Source organism: Vigna umbellata, chromosome 11 (genome assembly GCF_029865625.1).
Source record: "Vigna umbellata cultivar VRB3 chromosome 11, Vumbellata_1.0, whole genome shotgun sequence".
NCBI lineage: Eukaryota > Viridiplantae > Streptophyta > Magnoliopsida > Fabales > Fabaceae > Vigna > Vigna umbellata.
The window spans coordinates 33,504,445-33,531,526 of NC_142175.1; the positions used below are offsets into that span (position 1 = coordinate 33,504,445).

The following is a 27,082-nucleotide window of genomic DNA, read 5'->3' on the forward strand; positions in this document are numbered from 1 at the left end:
CAACCACGTACTCCATTCGTAAGCCCAGTGGTAGCCATGGGTGGCGACTAGGGTCCAACGGAGGCGCTGGCAGAACCTCTGGTGGTGGCTGTCTCGAGGTGGAAGCCTTGGCCGGCATGGGGGCCGAGCTCATCCAGGAGGCAATTCATGAAGGAGGAAGGAGGAGACTCGTAAGGAGACCCGTGAAGGGCGACGGCGCCTCCAACATTAGCGTTTGTCGCCGTTGATGTTTCTGGTCCAGCCTTGGGACGCGGCGGTGTGGCATCGGAGGCAATGGTAGCTACGAATAGAGAGGGAGAGTCTGGAGTCGTGACCGGTGATAGCTCCGGCGGCGAGCCTCGGCCTTGGTGACGCCATGGATCGCGGTTAGCGGTGGCCGATTTCAAAGAGAGACGAGAGAGGGAAGGCAGTGATTCCGGTGGCGCCTGAGGTCGCCGTTGACGTCGAGATCGGTAGAGGGTGGAGGCACGAGTGGCTGGTTCGAAGAAGCGTTGGTCTACGGTGACCGGTTGGGAGAAGGTTGAGGCGTAGTCGTGGGTGGCAGAGGTGAATGTCTCTATTTCAGAAAAAAAAACCCTCAAATTCTTTCCCCAATCTCAGTTGCCCTTTAATTTTTTCGAATTTCCGACTTTGCCCTTACCCAAAACTGAATTATTTAATACAAAAATCGTTTTAAATGCCACGTCTGATTACTGTAACGGCCGTTTGTCCAAATTAACGGCAGGCCTGTGATTGATTCAATTTTACAAAAAAAAGGACTCAATTGATACGCCGAAAATGAAGAGGACCTATTTGAAATTCATGACCAAAATAGGGACCTACGGAGACATTAAACCTACTTTTTTCTATTATCCATTCAAATTTTGTTTTCATAAATTAAGAACAAAACAGAAAATTAATAAAAATAAAAAGAAATAAAATAAGATTGCAAATTCAAACTTTTCACACTAGGTATAATTAATGTACCGTATGGACGGTTACGCAAAGGTATCGATGTCAAGTCAGATCGGACGTCGTCAACAATCAAGAACAAAGTGATTGAATGTAACAGAATCGACACATATAATCAGATGACTATAAGTGGATGTCTAACTTCCCATACAAGGATTAAGATAATAAGTGATTAAATGTATTGGAATGAGATTGAACCATGATTAATATCTTCCCGATCTCAAGTCCGAAAACTATATATACAGGTAAAAAATGAGTGGTAGGTGATCGTTTTTCTGTGCATTTATTACCAGCATTGAGTTATCGTGTGAACAGTTATCGGAGAACTTTTGATAAGTACACCTCCAAACGATAGAGTAAAAACAATACTTAAAGCCACTCCACGTTGTCATTGTCATCTTGCTAGATTCAATTGAATTCAACCAAAAATAAGATATAACACCAACCAATGAAATATATGCAGTCTTCCACATAGTGAGAAATTCAAATTGGAAAATGGGATAAAAGGTTGGTGAATTTTTGTAGCTGAGTTTTTGGACCACAATATAAGAGACTTTTAAAAATTGCATGGCAGAAGAGTGAGTGTGGGGCTTAAAGAAGAGAAGAAAGTAAAGAGTGGGCATAGAAAATAGGTTATAATAGATGGAACGTGGAAAATGTTTGAAATGGTTAAAGTGAAAACAAAGAAAGAAGGGACCACATACAGAGCACCCACACACTGCTTTATAAGAGTTCAGATAACACAGCCAAACAACAAAACACTTGCCTTCGGTCAACAAACAACTCTCTCCATTTTTTTTCTTTTTTCTACATTATCTAAAATCACTTTTTTATTTATATTAAAACATTTTACTAAGTTCTTTTTTCTTTTTGGAGTGAAAATTTTCATATAATATTTTCACTTTTTACTTAAAAATATACTTAATCTGATATTATACTAACACTCATTTATAAACGAGAGAGTAAGAAATTAAGAATTAATAAAAGAAATATTTTTTGACACACCTAAAATTTTTCATATTTATTTGATTTTTTTTTTACTTTTCTTAAAAAATATATATAAATATTTATACTTTTACGATGATTTTATCCTTAGGTGAAAGTTTACGATGAAACCAGTAATGAATGTACAGTGAGAGGAGTAAGGATAACACAGTACACTTTAATATTTATTTGACATAGAATAAAATGATCTTTAGACTTTTATAGTTGTTTGGAAAAATAAATAAGAAATAAAAAAAATAATATCAAATGTAAAAAAGTTATTTATATTAAAATATCATATTTTTCTATTGAGATACAGATGCAAAGATCGTAATCTTGTTCAGGTGACACATTGGCCCACTTGAAGCCAGAATTTATTATGGATTGATTTGATGAAGAGGTGTGGTTTGACTTGGAAATTTCATTCACCCAGTCACATAAATAATAATATTCTAATTTAAGAACACATGGATCCGCACGTTCTTATCTGTTATGCTTCTAGTACTTCTCACACTACGTGTTAAAAGTAATAAATAATAAATAAAAAAGAACAGGAACAGGAACAGAAGAACTTCATGGTCGATTAACGTTGGAGAGAGATATCTTAAAAGAAGCAAGTGGCTTATTGTTTCGCATGTGTCTCTTTCCACTCAGTTTCCTTCCTCAACTTGAGTTCCTTCTATCTAGTGCTGCCTCCGCTACCTGCTCTATATATATGCTTCTTTTTCCTTCCACTTTCTGAAACTTTTGCCATTTTCCTTCTTCCAACATACTAAACTACAAACTAAGACAAAACAAAACACCTTTTTGAGTTTTGTTCAAAGATGGATTGTTCATCATGGATCAACACTTCCTTGGATCTCAACATTAACCCACGCAGAGTTCATCGAGAACTTCCCGTAAGTGTATATATATATATGTCATTCTTCTGGTGACCATTCCCAGAAGAAGAAGCATTTATGGGACATGCTTTCGTTCTGATTATAGTTTGATATACATGGAAGCAATTCATTCATTGTCGTCTGTTGATTTCAGAAGGAGGTAGAAAGCAAGCTTTTTTCTTTGGGAATGCCCAAGTTTAACGTCGAAGAATGTTGGGAATCTAAAAGACCCATCAAAGATGAGGTTAGTTCACCCAGTTAACTGTTTCTTCTTTAACTTCCTTCAAGATCTTTATTATATCTCCGATGGTTAGTTTGAAACGAAACCGTGATCTTATTTATATATATTTTGAAAAGAAGAAACAGATTAAAAAAGGTGCCAAATTCGTGAATTAAAAGAAAAGTAGGACATGAAAAGAAAACAGAAGTATTTATTTGATGATGTTCCCTGAGACAAAGATCCGGGTCTTGAGGATGAAATTCTGTGAATGGTTCTAACATGGATGATGTTATTGGCGACATTTCAGTCTACTAGTGACTTGGAGGAGGAACTGAAGCGGGTGACAGCAGAAAACAAGAAGTTGGCTGAAATGCTGTCGGTGGTGTGTGAGAACTACAACACTTTGCGAAGCCATTTGATGGAATATACGAGGAAAAATGGTGAAAAAGAGACCAGCCCGACATCAAAGAAAAGGAAGTCTGAAAGCAGCAACAACAATAGTATTTGTGTGATGGGAACTAATAATGGAAACTCCGAGAGCAGTTCCACTGATGAAGAATCTTGCAAGAAACCGAGGGAAGAAACCATGAAACCAAAAATTTCAAGAGTTTATGTCAGGACCGAAGCATCTGACACCACCCTTGTAAGACTCTTTACATTAATTTCCTATCAGGCATGGTTAATAGCATAAAATATTAGGAGTAACTGTTTGACAGGTTTTTCATTGTATGTGGTTTCAGATTGTGAAAGATGGGTACCAGTGGAGGAAGTATGGGCAAAAAGTGACCAGAGATAACCCATGTCCAAGAGCATATTTCAAATGCTCTTTTGCTCCAAGCTGCCCTGTAAAAAAGAAGGTGCAAAGAAGTGTGGATGATCAATCTGTTCTGGTTGCTACTTATGAAGGGGAGCACAACCATCCCCAAGCTTCTTCACAAATGGAGGCAACATCAGGTTCTGGGCGTAGTGTGACCCTTGCTTCAGTGCCTTGTGCAGCTGCCACTCCAACACTTGTTACCCTTGACTTGACAAAATCTAAGGGCAGCAACGATTCCAAGAGCACGAAAACTAAAGTAGATACACCTAAAGTGCAGCAGGTTTTGGTGGAACAGATGGCAACTTCTTTGACCACGGATCCTAATTTCAGAGCAGCACTTGTTGCTGCCATCTCAGGAAGATTGTTGCACAATAATTGAGTGGAAATTTTGGTTGATGTGGCTAATTTAGTGTCAATGTTTAAGTATATTCCATAAAATGGAGATCATTCTTTAGAGCACAGGATCTCTCTGTGTAAATACAACATGGAAGGCTGGTACATCTTTGATCCTTCAAGTGGAAATAAAGTTCCGCTAAGGATAAGTATGTTGAGCTGATTAAACAACAGAAAGATCAAAAGCTCTGCACCACCCATCTGCCTCATGATGATGGTAAAGATTTAGCAAGCCTTTTTTGGCCAATATATCTGGCCCTCCGGATTTTGAATCTCCTGAAGTTTAACTGTACAGACTCAAGATCCTAGTACTACTTTTACAATTCTATTTCGAGAACTTGTCTTACATGTTGATCAAGTATTGTAAGTGATAGTTTGTAACTCGAAACATTGAGGAATGAAAAGGAAAATCTGCATGATTAGACTTTGGACTATGATTGATATTGTTTAGCAATGATTCCTAATAATTGAATTTGAAATCGATTCAGTTTTAGACTCATTTAAATTGATCATATAATTCTCATAACACACTCTATAAAAGGCCATTTATACAAAGGATAAAAACTTAATTTTGAGATTCTCAGAAGTATCTATGCTGGTGTGCGATGCTACTCAAACAACAGTGTACCAAGCACAGAAGACCCTTGAGGATGAACCTGTTGGGGGTTTAAAATTTGAATAAAATATGGTAAAGAATTATTATGGGTTAGAAGGATTTCAAATGTGATTTTGAAACATCTTAGTGAAAGTCTTGAGCTTACCAAGGCAATATTTTAAGTCTGATTTCCTGAAATTAGGTAGTGGGTAGAGTAATAGGTACGCAGGCAATGGTGAAGTGTTCAAAGATTAGTTAAAAAAGTCCAGCACTGTCCCTTGATGACCACTGACCAAGTAGGTAATGCAGGGCATAGTTGACGGTAAGACGGCGAAGACTTGGAAAGTAAAGTGCCAAAGGTCTGGTCCCTATCATAGGATAAAAACCTAAAAGGAACTATTAATGGCCACAAAATAAAATAAAGGGAAAGTGTAGACAAATGCAAATACGGCTACTTAATATCTTTAATACACAAGAATTTGAAGAAATGCCAAAGGTCATTTACTCATTTTTCTCTTCAAATACAACTAAGCCTTCTGGCTAATTCATTCACATATGTATCGATTTTGTACACTCCACAATCTACTCATCTCCCCTTACAACTACTTGATTAACCCCCAGATGATCATTTTAACCAAAGCCATTGTTGTACTACTTAGAGGAGAAGTTCATTTTGTTCACAGCCAGTAACAGGCCTACATCAGTTGTCTCGTCGTTTGGCTTGTCTTTGAGCTTGGAGTTGAGGGAGCTTTCGTTGACCATGGCTTCTGCATTGGAGGTACACTCCTTGAATCTGAAGCAACTGATAAGATGGTCATTTGTTAGGCCAGCCACTTGCATGAAAGTGTAGATGACTGTCGGTCCAACACTCCTGAAACCTCTCTTTACAAGGTCTTTACTTATGACTTCAGCTTTTGGAGATTTCACAGGTACCTGGCGTGGGTATCTGAATTGGCTAACTATAGGCTTGTGGTTAACAAAGTTCCAAATAAATGTGTCAAAAGATCCAAACTCTTCAATTACCTGTGTATGAAAAAATATATAGTTAAAAGACAAAATAAGTACAACCCTCACAGTTTGACACTTATAAACTATGGAAAAATCATGATACCACCGCCCCTTAAAACAAGTTGAGTTGAGAATTTGTCTTTCTTTTTCCCGAGTCTTCATTTCATAATATTCATCTGTGGGTCAGGAAGCAGGTTTATTTCGTTTTTCTTAATATTTTCCAAAGTAGGTAGCAGAAAAGTTTGAAAATTAAGGTAAGTGTATGGGTTGCTTCACTTAAGCAAGAGCCTTTTTGGTTCAGAAAAAATTATAAAGAAATTAAAATTGCAAGTTCACACACAAGAGTGGAAAAAGAAAACTATCAGAGAGGTGTTCACCTTACACATCTGACGTGCATTTTCAATTATTGATCGCAACCTGAGTTCTGATAACAATGAGTTGGCAGGACTTCCTGGTGCAGCTATCTTTTTCTCATTCATTCTAGAAACAGCATTAGGATCAAAATCCAAAAAGACTTCCCTGTGTTCATGAATACGCTAGAACAGTTAATCCAAAATTACATCCCAAACATTATAAGTGCATATTCCACACAAAAGATCTTGAGTCAATAAAAAACAAAATGAAGCACGGAAGGGAAATATAATGAGCCTATTATTTAATGAGCAACCTTTTCTGAATTGTATCTTCAAGATGCCAATAACATATTTAAATCCAGAAAATATATTTAAAAGAAAAATATATCAATACCGAAATAGCTGCCTTTTGTTAAGAATAGTAGGCCACGTAAGCTCAGCCAAGGCTCCAGAAAAGCTAAGCAACTCAAACAGTTTCCTGCAAAAACCAAGTTTCAGCATCGAGACAGTTTCAACCTAGAAGTTGAAAACAAAACAGAAGACTGTACCCTCAACGAAGCAAACCCACGTACCTGTCGTCATGAACAGGAACTCCCCACTCGTTGTCATGAAAAGCAACATAGCATGACTCTGAAACAAAACACTAGTTAGAAATAAAAAATGAAAAATAAATTTGCAATTATATGCGACTGTACCATTTTTCCTATAGAAAATTCAAACTCCAAAGTTTAAACATTCTATTTATCCTCGCACTCTAGGCTGTCACAGGTACTGGAATATCAATCAAGAAAACCAAGGCATATGCATTCACTTAAATTCGGAGGCAATAGTATATAATGTCTTGCCATTTCATAGAAATATGGTATGTGCGAAATTTTCACCTCACTGACCGATGTTTTAGTCTTGAAGAATGAATGAAATTTAGTGATGCTAACAGGTAATAGAGTACATCTAACCCCCTCTATTTTACCAAATTAATAGGAAAAACGAGCAATAGTAACTACTGTCTACTCCACTCCAACACAAACAGTTTAAACCACCTTAGAGTTTTGTGGTAAGGACAGGGTGCTAAATTCGATAGCTATAAGAAAGAGAAGGTAAGGCAAGGAAAGGAAAACCCTTTCATGCTATGAAACAACAACATGAACCATGACACGGGTACAGCAAATGCTAAACATTGTAGGACACAAGTATGACACACATAAGGAGTATATTAGGTGGGTGCATGTTCTTAACGAGAGAAAGGAATCATTGATCATACAACTATAAATGGATGGTCAAGATAATTTCTAAGTAAAACAATCTCAACCATCCATACATAGTTATAAAATCAAATATTAGCTTCATAATTCATATTCAAGACTGAAATTATGCAAAAAATTTCCTAAACAAACTTTGCATGGTAAAACTATATATGTACAAATAAAATTTAAGACAATGTGCCCATGCGGGATCTGAGCTGAATTAAACAACTTTTAAATTGGAAACTTAAGAGACGTGAGTTAGATGAGCTGTCAATCTGTCATACAAGTGTCCCGTAACAAACACTTGTCCCACGTGCATAAATAGCACCAAATGGAGCATTCATACTTAAAGTTTGCATGCAATCCGTGAGACATTGAAAGAATGTAGGAGAGGGCGACCAGAGCTCTGGGAGATAATCTGTAGCATCATAAGTTGAGCTAGCTAGGCTAACTCCAAATGATTGATTTCCGTATAGCTAGTAAGCAATAATACAAAGGACACATACAGCAAATTAAAACAATTATAAGACATGATGACAAGGTCATAATGCAATATGTAAAAATAGTATTAAATTAATATAAAACACAAAATCTTACGTCAAAAAGAGAGAGTTGATGTTTTATATTGTGCAAATATTACTGTAGACATAAAAAACTGTCTTCATTTATTTAGATTTGAACATGATATTCTCATTTGTATTGGTACAAAAAGAAATTTACAAAAATAGTAAACATGAAGCTAGGATCTAGGAGTATCCAAAGTTTCCTTTAAGTGTTCAAGACAAAGACACAAAAGTCATGGATAAGGCCGAGCAACCATAACCCGAGTTATGCAAGAAAAAAACTACTACAACCCTTGTGCAGCATTTAAAGAAATCCCAATTCTAACAAATTGCAAACTTTAACCTTTCACCACTATGCAAGCCAAGCCATTCATTAAAGTATCTTCATGTTGTCAACTATGCGTGAACATGAAATTTTTTATGCATTTACTAGCCGTACTTATTACTGTTTTACATATAAGAAATGTCCTGCTACATAACGGTTTTAAATTTAACATGTACGAAAAATTTCAGGAAATCTACATGAGTAACACATGTTTCCTTTGTCAAGAAAATTGTTGGAGATCCTAAATCAACTAGAGATATGATCAAATTATAAGTATATAAGTAGGTGCAAACATCGCCTTAATATACATTTTTATGAAGTTGAGTTAGGTCTAAAATCTAATTTCTAAACTCGTATTAAAGTCTATCTTATCAAGGTTTTTTGAGCCTATCATGCCACCCACTATTGGATCACCTACGGATATCTAATCTCAATCTGATGTTTTAGTCCTCGGCATGGGAGGTTGTAGTAGAATCTCATATCAACTAGAAATATGACCTATCAAAATTAGGAATGTATCTTGACATTGACACATGTAAGCAGTCATACACAGAAAGGACAAAATTCTACAATATTTCTGAGTCAAATGACTAGTTAACTAGCTGAACTGGTAAATGACGAGGTGGCTTACTAAAGCTTAAACACAGGAAAATTCCTAAAATCAACATGCTTACTTTCCTATCCTGAAATTTCTCACTTTGTATAATGCAGCCAACAGCCAATTACAAGTTTACAACCAAATGCAGCTTTTGTAAGATATTTCTATTCACTTTTCCCACTCATACAAAGGGAATACACAGCAAACATGACACGGAACATAAACACAAATCCATCTCAGTTTCCAAATTCGCACTCGACTAAAAATCAATACAGCAATGTCAAACCCAACAATATAGATCAAACAAATAAGCAACAAAGATACCTGTATTTGGTGTAACCCAAGCACACCGTTTCTTGCCCTCCAAGCTATCACTCAAATCGACATATTCAGAACCACCCACATTGTCACTACTCACCTTCTCCATCTTGGGACCACACTGCTTCTTCCTCAACTGCACACTAACCCGACGAGCCACCTTCCCGCTTGACGACGCGCCGCTACTGTGAGTGGAGGAATCCGTCGATGACGCATCGGAGGAGTACGAAGCGCTCATCGAAGACAGGTTTTTCAGCACGGCCTGGTGACGCTCCTGCCGCCGCAAAATAAACGGTGGAGGAGCGGAGATGCATTGCGGTGGCGCATTTGAAAGCGCCACCGGCTTCTTCTCTGTCTCCGGCGTCAATTTCTTCACCGGCTTGCGTCCGTCGACTGCGGGGCGGACTTTGTTGCCTGCCGGGACGAGCACTGGACGCGCGTCGGGGTCAGCGACCGCGACGTTCATGGATCGGACTCTGGGTGGGCCCGACATTGCAAACCCTGCACTCAAAAACCCTTCTTCTCGAACTCACTCTCAGGTCAATGCAGAATTCGAAATTCAAATTTTAAACCTTCTCAAACAGAATAAAAAAAGCTATTTGTTTTTCGATGAGTAAAGTCTTGGGATTTTGAAATTTGAGTAGTGGGATTTCAATTCCAATGCAATACAAAACCAAACCCTAGAGGGAGTGAGAACTCCTTCAGCTGCTTCGTGCTGATAACTACTCGCTCTCTTACTAAAAAAGGTAGAAGCTTTAGATTGCAATGTTTGTGTGGTTCGGTCATGGAAGCTGAAATGGGAGTGTAGAGTGCTGAGAAAGTTGCGGAGAAAAGTAAGAGAGTGAGAGAAAGTTAATGGGTGGGAGAAATTTTTTTTTTTTTTTTGTGAATGGAAATTTCTGATGGTAAGTTGGTGGTGAAAGCAACGAATCCAAAGGAGCGTGTTGTGCGAGAGAAAGAGACGGAGGGAGAGGAAAGTTGAAGGGTCACCATTCAGGGAGTGACACGTAGGAAAGAGAAATTTGCGACAGTAGGACACTTTTGTCGGACTCTTAATTGTTGATTCAATTGTGCCTGCTGAGGGTGAAATGGGAGATTGGCACCCTTTGCCGCTGTTTATGTATTTTTCTCAACATTAAAACGACAACCATTGGTGTCGTCGTTTGATAGCAGCCAGCAGAAGAAGATTGGTGAGGATAACAATAAGGTGCACACACAGAAAAAGAAAAAGAAAAAGGGTATCAAAAGATGGGACCCACTTATCCAACGCTTTTCCACACATTCGAACCAGAGCTAAACTCTAATCTATGAAATAACTTGTAATATAGCATCAGTTCAGTACGACAATGGCAAAAGTGTAGCAATTTTGAAAAGCTCAATGGCTGCAACTTATTACAACCTGCAAAGTCCGAAAACTTTCCCAAATCTTCTTAGGAACCTACCTTCCATTCCTTCCAGTCATGTCTCACTGTTGGGTTCATTGGACTATCCGTTTCATTGTTCCACTAGAAGAGGGTACCATGTTGAGGCCAATGCTAAGAAGAAGAATCCTTGGTTAGACCCTTTTGATGATGGGGATGACCCTGAGATGGAGAGTGGTTCCTTGTTTGCAAACGGGTTGCAGGAGGAGGATCCTAGGCCACCAGATGACCCTGACAACCCTTATGGATTTTTGAAGTTCCCTTCTGGATATGCTGTGGAGGTAGCGTCCCTTGCATTGAAAGTGAGAGGGGATGTGAGGAGATGCTGTTGTGTGATACCTGGTGGGGTTTATGAGAATCTCTTGTTCTTTCCAGCAATTCAGCTGATAAAGAACAGGTATCCTGGTGTTCAGATTGATGTGGTGGCGACCGAGAGGGGGAAGCAGACCTATGAAATGAATAAGAATGTTAGGTGGGCAAATGTCTATGACCCTGAAGATGATTTTCCAGAGCCTGCTGAGTATGCTGATATGATTGGAGTTCTAAAGGTTGGCCACAATTTATATTCTCTAAATATCTTGTGTGAATCAACAACTTTTCATGGTCCTAATGATGGTTGATCCATATTGCCAAAAAGTAATGATGACATGACCCCTTTCTATATGCATATGCAGATATAGAAAAAAAGAAGCAGCGAGTTAATTATCATCTCAGGATTAGATTATGGGTGAAATAAAACTATTTGTGAATAAAATTACACGTCACTCTATCAGACAGCAGAAGCTGTGATTTACAGGTTTATGTCGCAAAATTGTGATAATTTTATGGACAAATACAGGATTCAGATTTTAGATTGCCTTCCCTAACGTGAAGAAGCTTAAAGAACACGCTATCTTGATTGAATTCTAACGAAATTTGCAGCTGCTGGGGCTTGGTGTACATATACAGCAACCAAATCTAACAACTCGGCTGCATTTGCATGCTACTTCCTAAGAGCCTCTTCAATGCAAAAACTTAATTTCAGTTCTAAACTATTTTTTTAGTGAATATCTTCAATGATTATGTCATACAATTTAAAAACTTCACTATTTTTCACTCAAGAATTCTTTTTGACTTCAAAAATTGTATTTTTAATGGTTAAGCAACCCTGGTCGTTCTTGCTTATATAAGACAAACTTCTGCAAAAATTCATTTCTTCCAATGGTATTCTTAAGTTGATTTGTTTTAAAAACTAACATAAGTTGCTGCATTCTGCTCACAGAATAGGTACTATGACATGGTCCTAAGCACCAAATTGGCAGGCCTCGGCCATGCAGCATTTTTGTTTATGACAACCGCCAGAGATAGAGTTAGCTACGTGTACCCAAATGTGAATGCTGCAGGAGCCGGATTACTTTTATCTGAAACATTTGTACCAGATAGTTTAAATCTCTCAGATGGAGGGTATCATATGTGAGTAAGTTTATATAGTACCATACAAATACCTTATACTGGGGTGGATTTTGGTGCCCTTGGTTAAACTTAAAATTAAAAATAATATTGAACTGAATTGAAGTTTTTGGGTCATACAACTGAGAACATTTTCAATGAGTATGCTGAACTAGGTATCATCAGATGGTTGACTGGCTGGGAAAACCATTTCGAGACCTTCCACAACAAGTAGTGCCACCCCTCAGGGTGTCAATCTCAAGGAAGCTGAAGGAGGTTGTGGAGGCAAAATACGAAAAAGCAGGTGTGAAAAAAGGAAAGTATGTTGTAATTCACGGGATAAAATCAGATTCACAGGCATCTATGCAGTCTAGGGGTGATCCTGATAGCTTGCTACCCATTGAAGTGTGGGCTGAAATTGCTGACGTTATAAGGTATGTCATGCTACCAAATGGAATTCGTGTTGAACTGGACTCAGGGAAAAAGATTGCTTCACACCAATAATTACCATTTGAAAATCTATTGAAAGTGTAAAATGATCTTAAAAAAAGTGAACTTTTATGTTTATAAAGAAAAAGAGAGTGAATGACACTGAACTATAATGTCAAATGGATGCAAATTCTTTGTGGGATGTCGAAGTATCATTCTTCTGATCTCAATCTAACACCGTGGAACATTCTTTTGGACTTGTGTTACTTATTGTTTCTTAATGTATAAGACTTGATGACAGCCAGTAGAGTGGTATCATTCTTAATGATGTTCAATAAGTTCTCTGGTATAGTTTTTTGCTTGCTTTCTATCATTGCATGGTATGAATGTTGCTGACAATATTTTGAGTGTGACAGGGATGTTACGCCACTTTTTGTCATTCCTCATGAAAAGGAAAGGGAAAATGTGGAGGAAAACTTCGATGAAGATGCTTCTATTGTCTTCATCGCCACCCCTGGACAGGTACTCAAATATCTTCTGGTTATTTTGCAAGCACCAAACATATGAAAAAAAAATCTAGACAGTAAAAAAATTACACATGTAACACTGAAATAGTATGTGAATAAATCATGAAACAAGAATCAAGTAAGGGACAAAGCAATGAGTATTGGAATCTTCACTCATACTAATTGTATTTCCCTCTTTGGTTGTTTTCTTCAGCTGGCTGCTCTTATTAATGACTCAGCTGGAGTGATAGCTACAAACACAGCTGCCATTCAACTTGCAAGTGCACGCGACAAAACTTGGTAATTTTATCATTCAAACAAATTATAATGTCTTTCTTAATAAGCCTTGAAGGAATCATGTAACACAGAATCAGATCATTTAAATAATAGACCTGTTTTGTTCCTCTTATTGTGCAGTATTGCACTATTTTGCTCTGAAGAGATGGGAAACAAGTTTGTTCCGCAGGCTGAAGAGAAGAAATGCACCATAATATCATCCAAGACAGGAAAGTTAATAGATATTGATGTTGAGGCCATAAAAACCGCAGTTCAAACATTCAATTTGGCTCCAGTTTTAGTATAGTGAAAGAGAAAAAAGGGAGTGTTTGTACTTCTGGTTAAGGGATTATATTAACTGTTTTTTTTAATTAATAAAGACAAATGTATATCTACATAGTTATGGTTCAGTTCATATTCTGAATGAGAAAACAGAATTGAAAGTGAAAGTCAAAACACTGTAAAAATTTGGGTTGAGAAAACAGTGAAAGACACAGAAATAAAACTATCGAAAAACAAAAAGATAAATGCTTTTCTTCTTTGATCAACACACAAAAAAGAAAAACCCCCTATCATAGGTGGACGTTGCATGCATTAAAGTTACTCACTTAACGCTATGGCTTGTTTGAATATCATGAGAACCAGAAAGAAGTTTTGCAGTTCCTTAGAAATAGTTTGATGGAATCAGAACATACAAATAGAAACGTTCATTCCAGAGCTGTGGAAAGAAACAGCAGCATTCAAAAATTTGGAGTTCCTCAAGTTCTTTCTAACCTACTGAAATTCAATCAGAGGAGTGGCTTGGCACGAGTAGATGAATCTTCCTTTGATTCCACTTGCATCATAAACACATAACCTAAAACCCAAAGGAGAATGTATTGAAAAGGAACCCACGAGAGGCATGCAAGAAGACTCATAATGCTGCCAACGTATTGAGGATCTCTGATGACACCAAAAGGGAACTCAGTAACCCAGGGAATATGTTTTCCAAAACGTACACCATAGTATGTGCCAGCCTCACCCAGTAGCTGATAAACCCTGTTATTTGACAATGTTATCATTATGCACAGACAACCTTCAAAGCAATAAAGTCAAGTAACTGCACTCCCTAATTAGAAGTAAGGCACACACAAGGATAAAAAAATTAAGGCTCATAAGAACAAGCTAGAAATGATAGGGGGAACAAGCTAGAAAATTCTAAAAGTATTTCATCAGAAAACCTGCCATTCCTCCCACTATTTCTACATTTATTATGACATTCAGGGAAATTAATTCGTAAACCAGTATTTGATCTATTGGATTCACAATTTGTAAAACGCAGCCATTTATTTTAACATTTTTATTAATCACACACAGGAGTTTTTTGTTTTCTAGTTTCCATGATGAGACTTAGCAATGAAAACATGCCTTTTGCAGTCATGATATGCTTATCCACAGAATATGTTTATCTCTGGTTTCTGCGAAGCTATAGTCACCCCAACAGAGACATCACAACTTCATACCACAGCATGATACAAGATTTGTTAGGACGAGATTTTCCAGAAGGACATCTTGTTGAAACATAAAATGAGTTTCTTCATAAACTAATTTTAACTTAAAGACAAACTAATTTCAGATTCTATTCTTATTTTTTTAAGCACAAACACAAAGTAAACTAAACACTGCAAAAGTGGAAGACTGACAAAACTTTAGAAGTATGGAATTCATCACCGTACGTTTGATTGCAGTTAGAGGGTTCAATTCAAAAGTGCTTTAACTCAAGAAAGTACAAAATTTTCTTTCTTTCCTTTGGTTTCCTGGAATTCCGAGAAGTACTTTTCCAACTTTAATCCAAAGGTGGCCTAAAACAAACTCTTTTTTCTAAAAGCCAACAAAGATCATCGAACTATCATACTATCAAATAAACAACACAGTTAAAAAAATGCTTCATTTCGGCATCCAATAGTATAGGAAAATAAAGGAAGCAACTTGATAAACCCCAGTATAAGATCCAGAAAGTTGCAACATACCCAGAAAATAAAAAGCCGGGAATAAGATTTAAGAGAGGCAAACCTGAAGTTTAGGAATTGGCCAAAAGCAAAGAGGGGCCAAAAGTATAATGGAGGAGGCCAATGAAATGAAGAGACAGAAAAGAGGGAGATGAACTGAACGAGCTTCAAGAAATGAGCAACGTGAGCCATAACATTAGAAGGGTCTCTGCCTCTACCACACAGCTCCACCCATGATTGGGGCCAATTCCAGAGACAGTAATAGAACGGAAACGGTGACAACACTCCGATAGCCGCCGCTATTCCCATAACTCTGCAGATCCTCTTTTTCCGAAACTCACTGCTTCTTCACTTCTCATATGCTGTCTTTTTCTTGCTTCTCACCAACCCGGAACACAAACACTGTCCATGTGTTTTTTGTTGGGTCCAAAATAATCATTATTTTGAAATTGATTTCTAGCAAGATTTGGTGGGTGTAAAAGAAAAACAACATTAAATGAATGATAAACTATATATAGATTATTGTAACAATTATATTTCTGTTTAAATTTCTTTTCCTTTATAAATTTTGGTTTTGTTGTGTGATATGTGATTTTTGTAACATTGGTTAGATATAAAGGTTCACTTAAAAATAAATGCAAAGTTATTCATGAGAAATACTGAGATATATTTTTTAAGTCTATTATAACAGAAAATTTTGATTATATATTTTACAAATTTAACTTTGTTTATTCCATAAAATTTATCATTGATTTTTTTTTCTTCATTTAACTTTGTTCATTTCATTAAATATTTTTAACACATTATACAGATTCAGATTAAGTTAAACCATTTTCTCATTATTACATCTATTTTTTAGTAACTAGTACACTAAATTCAGATAATTGATTAAATTTAATTAATTTAAATTACAACAATTTCACAAAAGTTTAATTAAATTAAACTCATCCACTGACGGTTTAAATAAATAAATATTTGTTGAAAAATGGAAAAATAACTATATTGATTCTGTGACAAACTATTATTCTTTAACTACATAAGTTTATGATCAATGCTTATTTACGAAGAGTTATGAGAGAGTATGTGATGTGAATAAGGTAAAGAAATACATTATTGGCTTCATTAAAAAAATTATATATCTTTTAAGATTTAATTTTAAATTAAATAAATAATAGTTTATAAAAATAAATTGTGTCAAAATAATTTAATAAGTTAATACGTGGTGTGATTTTAATATTTTGTTTATGTATTAAAAATATATTTAAAACATCAATTATTTTTTATTTTAATATTACCATGTGTTTATTCACATTAAAAATATAAAAAAATTGTTAACTTTCAAATATAAAATCTAAGTTAAATAATATAAAAAGATACTTAAATATTACTATTTTATTAGTTAAAAATAATCTTAATCGAATCATATCAATGTTTTTTCAATTTTAAAAAAAGTGTAAACTAATTTTAAAAAATAATAATGATATCTTATAAAGAAAATATATGTATATATGTCTATAATAACCATTATATAATTCTCAAATAACTAATGTTCTATTTTTAGTTAGAATATTGTTATAAAAATAATGGTTTCTCACAACCTAAGATGATTTCTACAACCTCGTGTTTTCTACTTTTCTCTTTATAGTACTTCTTTTCACAAACAAAACATGTCATCAGTAGCTTTTTTTTAGGTTAAATATATTTTTATTCGTTAATTTTAAATAAAAATTGAAAATAGTTCATTTTTATAATTTTAATCTAATTTAATCTCCTAATTTTAAAAATACATGAATTTAGTTTTTTTAATTAAATTTTATTAAGTTGTTTACGTTGTTTTATATATTTTTAGTTCAATATTAATTGAAAAATATGTTTAAAACATGAAATAAACTTAACAAAATTTGATTAAAATAACTAAATCTAAGTAGTTTTAAAGATGAATTACTAAATTTATCCAAAATTTTGAAAAGATGCTAGTTTTAATTTTCACTTTAAAATTAAATAACTAAAAAAATATTTAACTCATATATTTGTATTTTAAGAGGTTAAATTACTTGGTTCAAAATATAAATTAAATCTCAATTCATTTTTTTTTTAACTTATGCCTTGATTCTTGTCACTTAATATAAGCTTCTTCCTAAGATATGCTTTAGGATTTGTTTTTCTCTAATATTATTAAAAAAATGTCAAAGCAGCACGATAGCAAGAGGGTCGAAATTGAAAACTAAGATTGAATATGATTTTGGTTATTGTATTTTTGGTGAAACTTGTTTTTAGTCTCTTAATTTCAAAATTTAATTAATTAATCCTCAATATTTAAAATATATATATATATATATATATATATGAATTTAGTTTTTTTATAAGTAATCAATAATAAATATTACGTTTAAGTATACATACAAAGTAAAAACACGTAATTTCAAAAGTTGGAGAATTTAAAAGTATAAGAAAAAAAAAAACAAATTCAAAACTAAAATATTAATGGCTGAGTTGGTAGTGCAATCTATATATCTAATAAAACCCAATTCCCATCGCTACTTTTTAGCCTATGTAAAATCGACACCACATCACCCTTTTTAGGGGCTTTACTTCTTATATCTGTACTATTTGACTTCTTTAATTATGTTATAATGACTATATAGTAAAATAAGAATGATAATATATACTGTGAATCATTGCATAATAGATAAATAATAATTTCTTCCAGTAAAAGTATATTTACAAATAAAAATAAAAATAAAAGCACACAATAAAATAAAAACATATAATAAATTTAATATTAAAAGACTCCATAAGCTAGTCACGATAATAACTAGGAGAGCTTCTTGATGCAATCAATTGATTCAACCATAGTCATTGAATATAAAAACTATATAATATAAAAATAAAAACGATAAGTCTTTGAATATAAAAACTAAATTATTATTTGATATTCCAAGCGATCGAAAAAAGAAAAATAACATGGATTAATATTTCAGAAAAATAATAAATAACGATCTAGAATGTACGAAATGCTCTTCTCATTATAGACAAACTCATTTAATTTAAAATGCTCTAACTAAAAATATTAAGAATCACGATAAAGTGCTTTTAATTAAAAGAATATATTTATTACTCCATAATTAATCCATTCTTAATAGTTTATATGCATGTGGACGAGAAAACCAATGATTTGAGAGCACGTAAATAAAGTGTATGAATAGGAATATTATTATAACTTAAGCTATTTGCTTTAGTTAACATTTTATTATAAGGTTAGTATTGTCGGTATGCATCCCTACACAAATTTACCACTTCTTCTAATTCTTACACTTTCAATATTAAACTTGCTTTTTGACTAATGGGGGAATATTTTTATATTATGGGTAGTATAATAATGATTAGGGATAAACCCTATTTATTATTTTATTTAATATTTTTCCTACTTTTTAGGTGAAGGACCACCTTGTTCATGTGATGCCAAACGCCACAACTTAAAGGAAGCTAAGCAATGTAAATAATTTGATATGTGTTTAGTAATTAATGTGAAGATGGAAAGTAAATGCATGCCTATCTCTAATTTGGAATGTTACTTTATGTAGTGCCTCATTCTTTGAACATGCACACCTCTTCTATATGTCCTTTGTTTTCTTATGGAAGATTTTATGCACCTACACCTATTCTTATTAGGCAAATCGGAACAACTTCTCTCCTAGATTTCATCTTGCTTTTTCTCCTTCAACAATTTGACTTGTTTTTCTCGTAAAATTCCACTTTCAACAAAGAAACTATACTCTTTATTATCATAGTTGATTGTATGGTCCAAACTTTGAAAAACCATCTCTTGATGCATGTCAATTTTACAAAAAAAAAAATCGTGTTTGAAAATATTATCAAGTCTTCGCCATGAATAAAAGTTTGAGTATGATCAAGAAGTGAATTTTAAGTCTAATTCAGTCCTTACATTAATGTGTGTGTATATATATATATATCGAGTTTTGGTGGTCTGATAGTATATAAAACAATAGACTCAACAAACAATAAAGTTTGCTAAGATAAGTTTTAATCTATGACTTCGATATCATGTTAAAAAATAAATTTAAATTTAATTCAACTTTACCAAATTAGCTTATAAAATAAAATTTGTATTTGCTTATATATATATATTGTAAAATGATTTTATTTTTAATCAATGTGAGACTTCCAATAGATATGGGGTCTTTCGAATAATTCTAATACCGGTTGTTTGATATTTTGATATAACAAGATAAGACATGAGCCTAATTTTCATTGGAAATTGATGTAACTTCAAATCCAAAACTTTATAACGATAAATTTATAAATACTTTTTTATTAACCTTTTCATTTCTATACAACGTGAAACTTAAATTCAAATTTCAAAACTTTATAATGATAAATTTATAAATCTTCCTTTTTATATATTATTTAATTTTTTTTATTTTTACCCAGTATAAATCTTAGACTTAGACTGATATTCTTAACTCTACTATATTAATATATTTAAAAAGACTAATCAAGTCATAAACCATGGAATTTAATAATATAAAGTTTGTTTTTGTAAGGAATTTGCATAAATTCCCCTGCAGCCGCGCCCACTTAGGCATTACTGATGTTAATTTTTGTTGAATCTTATATTCAGCAAAGTTTGGTCAGTGCAATTTCTACACTTAATTTACTCAAACAACGAACTCGAGAATATAGTCAATATAATTATGCAGGTCATTGATACGAGAAAACAGAATCGAATATAACGTATTTGATGTTGTAATCAATGGTGATTGACAGACAAATCAAAATTAATCAAACCTGTTACTGTGAAACTGGTTTCAACGGATCAAGATTTCCTGCAGTTATTTTTTCCAATGTGTGAATGTCAATCATTAATCATTTTTTAATTAAACAAAATACTGATAGAAGAATATAATTAAAGAATGGTAGTAACAGGTTACACAATTTTTTTAAGGTTTTCCTACAAATCTAGTTTAGTACTTTCGTATTTCGTACTTTCATATTGTTTCCTTAAACTTTACAAAGTTAATATTTATTTAAAATTTGAATACAAGTACGACAGGTTTTGTATGCTAATCTTAATTAATGCTTTCATATTTAGTTGAGCTTTTGTTTTTAACATTTATTTTTTAATATAAGACAGTTTAGGAAAAAAACATCTTTTAAATATCTATTTAACTATAATTTATTTCTTGAGAAAAAAAAATTATTAGAATCTTAATCAATTTGTTTGAAGAGAAAATATGTCTTCTTGGAATAATCATTGGTTCTAAAAATGAAGCTAAAATTATACCTAAAGCAGAAAATTTTCATGCTCAAACCCCTTTTGCATTTATGGTTTGCTTTCAATTTGATAAAAAGTAAACTTTACGCGTTCATACAAAATCGACCATATTCACCACTTTACTCAAATCATTTTATGAAAAGAATAAGAACAAAATTGATTCGATTGAGACTCTTGTTTTTTTTTTTTTCTTTTGACAGTGTTGGAAAACATATTTCCAAGAAAAATTAGTATCAAAGATATGGCAGGCAGGTCATATGCAACATTAATGCCGTCACATCAGTTTTTCTATGTTTTAAAGGCATCAAATTTCTGCAACGATGGCCTTAAAACTTGAACATACGTGTAAGGTGTAACTCTGATAATTGGGTGTTTTTTTTTTCTTTTTTTAAGATTAAGACTCTGATGTTCACCTTTGACTGTATTACTCTGGAGAGAAAATTGAAGCAAACTAAAAGTGATAAAAACTGAAGAACAATGAAACATAATGGTCTGAAAAGTTGGACAGATAAAAGAGAGCGAGCATTCATTTATTGACCATAGCCTTCATGATGAATTACCAAAGCTACAAAGAATGATGATTGAGGATTTTGTTGGTATAAGGACAGAGAACACAACTTCCTCATGTCAAAGTATATGCTTTGGACAGATTATTAATATGGCAAATCAGAATTTGCAGCTCTATCTTGACCAGCTTCTCGTTTTGGTGATAGTGCATTGATCATGCAAGTCCAATCAGAACATTGGTATATGCATAGCTTTCTTCTGTATTGAGAGCTCTCTGTTTTTGATGATGAGAGAGTTCTTTTTTGCTTTTGTACCATTTGCATGTATCATTTGGAGCAAGTGGTGATAGGACTCAAAGTGTATGAAATTTTAGATTAAATTTTGCATTCCGTAACAGGTAAGTTGTAGTACAAATGGACCACAGTGTAGCAGTCATGAATGAGCAAAACTGATCCGAATTTAGAAAGAAGACACATCAGCTAATGAGATATGGGCTTGGCTTGGGGTGAATGAAGCTTCTAGGGACATGCGTAGCCATTGAAAGAGTTGTTTGTTCTCTCTCTCTCTCTCTCACAACACTTGGCACCATTCTTTTAAAACATAAACAAACAAAGGAATGGTACGGTTTCAATTGAAAAAAGAGCTCAATATGTGCATATGATGATGGTGATCAAAACCCCACTTTTAAGCCGCACAGTAGCATCCCACATGTTCACCAAAAACGTGGTGAAAGGCATGCTTTCTATGCCACCTCCCCCAATAATTGGTGAAAGGAAAGTAATAAGATAAGGGCTTTATTTGTGTATGCTTCAGGCTTCTAGTTTTCAAACACCTGGGCGAATCTTGCACAACATTTGCCATCATGATTCTAAAGAACACTCAATGACCCACCACTCTTCTTTCATTCAATAACAATAACAATAACAAGACAGAACTAACCACACAAGGACATAAATGGTAACCCTTTACTCAGTTAAATCACACTTTCTCATCCAAAACCACATACTTTGATGTCATTCCAAAATAAACCTTCAGTGGAGCTTTTTTCTTTGGATAGGGATAAGTGATACCTACTCTTGTATTATGAACAAGGGACAATTATTCAATAGTTTGGGCACTACATTTGACTGCAGATAAACTTTACCTTAAACTGCTATTGCTGTCATTGTTGTTGTTCCTGTCATTATTAGGACATCATTATCCTCATATGGGTGTATCACATTGTGAATGAATGCGAAGACTGGTTAGTGCAGCTCTCCCTTGTGCACATTTAATGTGAATGCTGAAAAAATTTGAAATTTCAACTCTCTGCATAGTGATCCAAAATAATATGTGGTTTATTATCTCTCACAAAAAGTGTACAGGCGCACCAGAGCTTATTTAATTTCGATATGTACATGATGTATTGGATCACGCACTACAAACAAAAGAAGATATGAACATGATGTAATATTATGGAATGGAAATAGCAGAATACAAGTTTAGATTTTTTCCATCCTTTTCTTTTCATTTTTGCCAAAAGAACAAGGTCCACTAAACTTTGGGGAGGTGCCACGTATGCATATTCTTGGGGCTTCTAAGATGTATATATGCACATACAGATAGGGAGATGAGCATCGAAAGCTGATAGAAGCTAGCACAACTGAGAAGAAGCAAAGGATAATTAGTGATCTTCTTTCTCTTTTGCTTGCTACTGATTGTTCTAATCATCTGTATCTATACCATGTCTCTAAAGATAGCAGCAGAAGTTTATCCAAAATCACCATCAGAGACAGTGATGGAGCCATTGATTGTGGTAAACGAATATGATGAAGATAGACACAAGGTGGCAGTAGAGAAACTCGAGAGGCTTTGTGAAGTTGGGCAGAGTGGAAAGCCATCTCTTGTCACTGACCTCATGGGAGACCCCATATGCCGTATCCGTCACTTTCAATTGCATGTCATGCTGGTAAGCAACCAGCTACAAATCTAGTTAAAAATCTCATTACTTTTCAGTTTTTTCAGTTTTACACTATCTTCAACTTTGATTGCAGCACAAAAAATATGTGAGTTTGGAATAGTATCAGTTTCACACTTTGAAATTGTATGATAATCAGCCTGCATTCCTTTAAAACTGAAGTAGGATTTATGTTTTTCAGATAGATCTGTTGCTGGTTTTGAGAAAGGCTAATGAATGTTGCATTTGGTCAAAATAACAGGTTGCAGAATATGGAGAAGGAGGAGAAGTTGTTGGGGTGATAAGAGGTTGTGTAAAAACAGTTACAAGAGGGAATTCGGTTTATGTAAAACTGGCCTATATTTTGGGGCTCAGAGTCTCCCCTCGACACAGGTTCTATTCCACTCTGCTCATATGTTATTGGTTTGCTTGCTTCAATCTCTTTCTGCACTGCACATTAAAGTCATCAAAAGGAATTAAGAGTCATAAGTCCTTTTGGATGTTAATGTGCATGTGTTTGTTTCAGATAAATAAAATACCAGAAGGAGGAGTCATAATCAGTTTTCCTCCAACTTACAAAAGCAAAAGTCAATTCTGAAACTGGTTTTGCTTCTGTTCTGTTTGCCATTGGTTCTAATCCCTTTCTCTTCAGCTAGTTGTGTGCTTTCTTGGTTCTAATCTCATTCGGGCCTTATAAAATAAGAGAAACGAAAAAATCAGAAAAAAAAAGAAGGGGTGGAGGATTAGATTCTAAGAAAAAGAGAAGGCAATGTTCCTCGTATCATGGAAAGGTGAAAAAAGTATGGTTAAGCTAGCCTGTCATTGACACATGTATGATGTATCCACTAAGACTACTTTAATAAGAAACTGCAATTGGATATGATGTCTTATTCTTATATTCAACCATCTCACTGAATTTCGTACAAAATTCTTCATCTAGACACCAAGGTCCACACAAACCTTACTTTTCCATTCAGTTCAAATATTCCTCATGATCCACCTTCATTTTAATTTCCGTTTCATCATAACTTTTAATTACATATCTATTTCTAGATAAAAACATACCGAGACCAAAAAGCAGTAGGTATAAATGTTCTGATGCTTGATGAGGCAACAACAAGTAAAAGACTTATCTTGGCATATGCAGGAGATTTGGCATTGGCACAAAACTAGTCGAACATTTAGAAGAGTGGTGCAAGCAAAAAGGGGCTAAGTATGCATATATGGCAACTGATTGTACCAATGAGCCTTCAGTGAATCTGTTCACAAAAAAATGTGGCTACTCAAAGTTCAGGACTCTAACCATACTGGTGCAACCTGTGCATGCTCACTACAAACCAATCAGCTCCAACGTTGCCGTGCTTCGCCTTCCACCACGCCTTGCAGGCTCCATGTATGACCAGTTGTTTGCCAATTCAGAATTTTACCCTAAAGACAAAGACTCGATCTTGTGCAACAAGCTGAATCTGGGGACTTTCATGGCCATCCCCAAGAAGTACTTCTCCAAGTGTGATCCAAAAAGGGGCATTCTCCCTCCAAGCTATGCCATACTGAGCGTGTGGAACACCAAAGACGTGTTCAAATTGCAAGTAAAGGGTGTGTCACCATTGGCACATGCCTGCTGCGTAGGTACGAGGTTGTTGGATGAATGGATGCCATGGCTAAGGCTACCTTCGTTTCCAGATGTTTTCAGGCCATTTGGGGTTTATTTTTTGTATGGACTGCACATGGAAGGAAAGTGTGGTGCTCAACTGATGAAGTGCTTATGTGCATTTGTGCATAACATGGGAAGAGATGGTGGTGGTTGTGGGGCCATTGTGGCTGAACTGGGCCAAAGGGACCCAGTCAGAGACGTAGTCCCACATTGGAGAAAATTCTCATGGGCAGAGGACATGTGGTGTATAAAGAATCTTCACAAGGGTTCTTCTCAGAACTCTGATTGGTTCACTTCTAGATCCTCTTCGCCAGTTATATTTGTTGATCCTCGAGACTTTTGACACCAACAGTATCAAAATCTTGCTAATGCCTTTTCTTCTTCTGCCACTGTAAGCTGTAAATTTGCTTAAAAATTTCAAGAATTTGCTATAATTGACCCATCTCGTAAGAGAATAATTATTACAGCCATTCGTCTCATATTACATACACAAGGAAAATCTACTTTAACCAATTGGAAACACCTTATTTGTGGTTCAGTTTTTCCACAAATGTTATTCTTCTTCATAAATTTCTAAGAATATATTTCGGAAAAATTAATTATTAATGATAGTATTTCTAAGACAAAATTTTTAAGTTATAGGGTTAAGAATATTTTTAATTTTTGAATTTAAACGTAAAATTAATTTTTGTTTACAAAACAAAATGAAGATAAATCTTTTGATCTAATAATATCATTTTTTTGTTCAAAACTATGTTTGAAATTAATATTTGAATGGGTTAAATAATTTAAATAACTCAAACGATAATTAAAATTTAATACCTTCAAAATTTTTCATAAAATTGGATTAAAAAAATTATATAATTTATTTTTAAAATTTTAAGACCATGACAAATTCTAATTTTGTTTACAAATTTATATACTACAAAATATATTTAACCCAAATTTTTAAACTTAATTTTTAAATGTTTTTAAAATTTACGATTTAAGATTTAAAATTTTTAATTTAATGTTTTTATTTTTATACATGTTATTCAATTTTTTATTATTTAAATTTAATAAGAACAAAGTACATATCTTGTTTGTACTAACATATATATATATATATATATATATATATGTTAGTTTGGTCAAAGAGAACATTTATGGTCAAAGAGAACATTTATTTTGGTAAGAATAAAATAAATATATTACAAAATAAGTGGATGAAAATAGTAAAATAAGATGAATAAAAACATATGAAGACTAGGATCAATATGTTAGTTTAAGAACAATAGGAAAAATAGAAAAAGAAGAAAAATAATTTATTTAAACCCAAAATAGCGATAGCTCAAGATGAGATATCGACAATCTATTATCATTTTTTTTTATTCTGTCTCTATTTTTTTATATAACAATTAAAAATATATTTCTTTCTCCAAAATACAGGTCAAAAATAGACTATACACCAGAATCATTAATTATTTTGCAAGAGAAATATAAAACGATTTAACCAAAAAATTAAAATTAATAGACGAACTTATACATTTTATTTCTTCCTTCTTCCATTTTCATTATGCCAAACATGTTCTATTTCCTATCTTCTATTTCCACTTTCTTTTATCTATTTTCGATCTATTTTATCCAAAAGTAATTAAAAATAGAAACAATAAAAATTAACACTTAGATTAATTTCTTAAAAGAATTTTATAAAGAGAAGTAGTCAAAGAGTCGTAAAAGAATAGATTAGAAAATTATGAAATACATGGAAAAGTCAAATTGAAAATCAATAAACTATTTTAAGAGCCACATACTTATAAGTAAAATATAATATATTTTAAGATGATATATTCTTTTAGCGGCGGCAGTAGACCACGATATTTTATCGCATGCCCGTTATAAATAAATATATATTAATAAAAGTATTTGTACGGTATGTATCATTTGGTACACACATATTACAATAACTAAACTGATCGTTCGAACGTATAAAATAACAATTTGTAAAATAAAAAAATTAATGTAAAAAACTATAAATATAAATTAAAGATATAGTTATTAAAATTTTTGTTATACACTTATTATAATATTGATTGTTTTACTATCCAACCTGAATTGATTTTAAGGTAAGAATACTTTTTAATAAATACTTCCAATTGATTACCTTAGCACGAAAAATAACAACCTTATAATATACAACAATGAAAATGTTTTAAGTCAACATTTAACTCTACGTCCAAAATAATATTTATATTTATTTTAATAAATACTATATAGATTTTATTTATTTATAATATATTTATAAATATAAAACAAGATTCAAATAATAAATTTGAGTAAAGAAAATTAAAGAAACTAGATACCTCTATTTCGTCAAATAACTAATTAAAAGGTAGAAAAAAAATATGGATG

At 33.6% G+C, this 27,082-nt stretch overlaps 5 protein-coding genes across 7 annotated transcripts; 3 read left to right on the forward strand and 2 right to left on the reverse strand.

Moving 5' to 3' along the window:
• Nucleotides 1-2,587: 2,587 nt before the first annotated feature.
• LOC124835911 (putative WRKY transcription factor 40) lies at nt 2,588-4,668 on the forward strand. Of its 2 annotated transcripts, none has more exons than XM_047310941.2 (4): nt 2,588-2,834; nt 2,974-3,060; nt 3,344-3,679; nt 3,777-4,668. In XM_047310941.2, the coding sequence occupies exons 1-4, from the start codon at nt 2,760-2,762 to the stop codon at nt 4,230-4,232; spliced, it is 954 nt and encodes a 317-aa protein (XP_047166897.1). In that variant the 5' UTR covers nt 2,588-2,759; the 3' UTR covers nt 4,233-4,668. The 2 variants fall into 2 exon arrangements, with proteins under 2 accessions (XP_047166897.1, XP_047166896.1); XM_047310940.2 differs by having other exon boundaries at nt 2,592-2,834; nt 2,971-3,060.
• A 587-nt stretch (nt 4,669-5,255) lies between these two features.
• On the reverse strand, nt 5,256-10,332 carry LOC124835910 (DNA glycosylase superfamily protein). Its single transcript, XM_047310939.2, has 5 exons — nt 9,257-10,332; nt 6,775-6,832; nt 6,597-6,680; nt 6,227-6,368; nt 5,256-5,864 (listed from the first exon to the last, which is right to left on the reverse strand). The coding sequence occupies exons 1-5, from the start codon at nt 9,741-9,743 to the stop codon at nt 5,493-5,495; spliced, it is 1,143 nt and encodes a 380-aa protein (XP_047166895.1). The 5' UTR covers nt 9,744-10,332; the 3' UTR covers nt 5,256-5,492.
• A 151-nt stretch (nt 10,333-10,483) lies between these two features.
• On the forward strand, nt 10,484-13,705 carry PNSB1 (NDH-dependent cyclic electron flow 1). Of its 2 annotated transcripts, XM_088102093.1 has the most exons (7): nt 10,484-10,560; nt 10,592-11,219; nt 11,933-12,123; nt 12,276-12,533; nt 12,945-13,050; nt 13,249-13,334; nt 13,452-13,705. In XM_088102093.1, the coding sequence occupies exons 1-7, from the start codon at nt 10,499-10,501 to the stop codon at nt 13,615-13,617; spliced, it is 1,497 nt and encodes a 498-aa protein (XP_087958219.1). In that variant the 5' UTR covers nt 10,484-10,498; the 3' UTR covers nt 13,618-13,705. The 2 variants fall into 2 exon arrangements, with proteins under 2 accessions (XP_087958219.1, XP_047166894.1); XM_047310938.2 differs by having other exon boundaries at nt 10,515-11,219.
• Nucleotides 13,706-13,816: 111 nt separating this feature from the next.
• Nucleotides 13,817-15,739, reverse strand: PLMT (phospholipid N-methyltransferase). The gene is made up of 2 exons (XM_047310943.2): nt 15,363-15,739; nt 13,817-14,348 (listed from the first exon to the last, which is right to left on the reverse strand). Exons 1-2 carry the CDS (start codon nt 15,605-15,607, stop codon nt 14,099-14,101), a joined length of 495 nt encoding a protein of 164 aa, XP_047166899.1. The 5' UTR covers nt 15,608-15,739; the 3' UTR covers nt 13,817-14,098.
• A 4,892-nt stretch (nt 15,740-20,631) lies between these two features.
• On the forward strand, nt 20,632-25,157 carry LOC124835946 (putative N-acetyltransferase HLS1). Its single transcript, XM_047310986.2, has 3 exons — nt 20,632-23,049; nt 23,300-23,430; nt 24,185-25,157. Exons 1-3 carry the CDS (start codon nt 22,825-22,827, stop codon nt 25,032-25,034), a joined length of 1,206 nt encoding a protein of 401 aa, XP_047166942.1. The 5' UTR covers nt 20,632-22,824; the 3' UTR covers nt 25,035-25,157.
• The last annotated feature ends 1,925 nt before the right edge of the window (nt 25,158-27,082 follow it).

Bases quoted from the DNA above. Each gene is read 5' to 3' on its own strand.
- PNSB1 (XM_088102093.1), top strand. From the start codon at position 10,499: ATGGGACCCACTTATCCAACGCTTTTCCACACATTCGAACCAGAGCTA. The intron at 11,220-11,932 runs GTTGGCCACAAT...TTCTGCTCACAG, and splicing joins ATATGATTGGAGTTCTAAAG to AATAGGTACTATGACATGGT. The intron at 13,335-13,451 runs GTAATTTTATCA...CTTATTGTGCAG, and splicing joins AGTGCACGCGACAAAACTTG to TATTGCACTATTTTGCTCTG.
- LOC124835911 (XM_047310940.2), top strand. From the start codon at position 2,760: ATGGATTGTTCATCATGGATCAACACTTCCTTGGATCTCAACATTAAC. The intron at 2,835-2,970 runs GTAAGTGTATAT...TGTTGATTTCAG, and splicing joins GAGTTCATCGAGAACTTCCC to AAGGAGGTAGAAAGCAAGCT. The intron at 3,680-3,776 runs GTAAGACTCTTT...ATGTGGTTTCAG, and splicing joins AAGCATCTGACACCACCCTT to ATTGTGAAAGATGGGTACCA.
- PLMT (XM_047310943.2), bottom strand. From the start codon at position 15,607: ATGGGAATAGCGGCGGCTATCGGAGTGTTGTCACCGTTTCCGTTCTAT. The intron at 14,349-15,362 runs GTTTGCCTCTCT...GTCAAATAACAG, and splicing joins GGCCAATTCCTAAACTTCAG to GGTTTATCAGCTACTGGGTG.
- LOC124835946 (XM_047310986.2), top strand. From the start codon at position 22,825: ATGTCTCTAAAGATAGCAGCAGAAGTTTATCCAAAATCACCATCAGAG. The intron at 23,050-23,299 runs GTAAGCAACCAG...TCAAAATAACAG, and splicing joins TTCAATTGCATGTCATGCTG to GTTGCAGAATATGGAGAAGG. The intron at 23,431-24,184 runs GTTCTATTCCAC...TGGCATATGCAG, and splicing joins AGAGTCTCCCCTCGACACAG to GAGATTTGGCATTGGCACAA.
- LOC124835910 (XM_047310939.2), bottom strand. From the start codon at position 9,743: ATGTCGGGCCCACCCAGAGTCCGATCCATGAACGTCGCGGTCGCTGAC. The intron at 6,681-6,774 runs GTACGTGGGTTT...TGGTTTTTGCAG, and splicing joins GTTCCTGTTCATGACGACAG to GAAACTGTTTGAGTTGCTTA. The intron at 5,865-6,226 runs GTGAACACCTCT...TTTCATACACAG, and splicing joins ATGCACGTCAGATGTGTAAG to GTAATTGAAGAGTTTGGATC.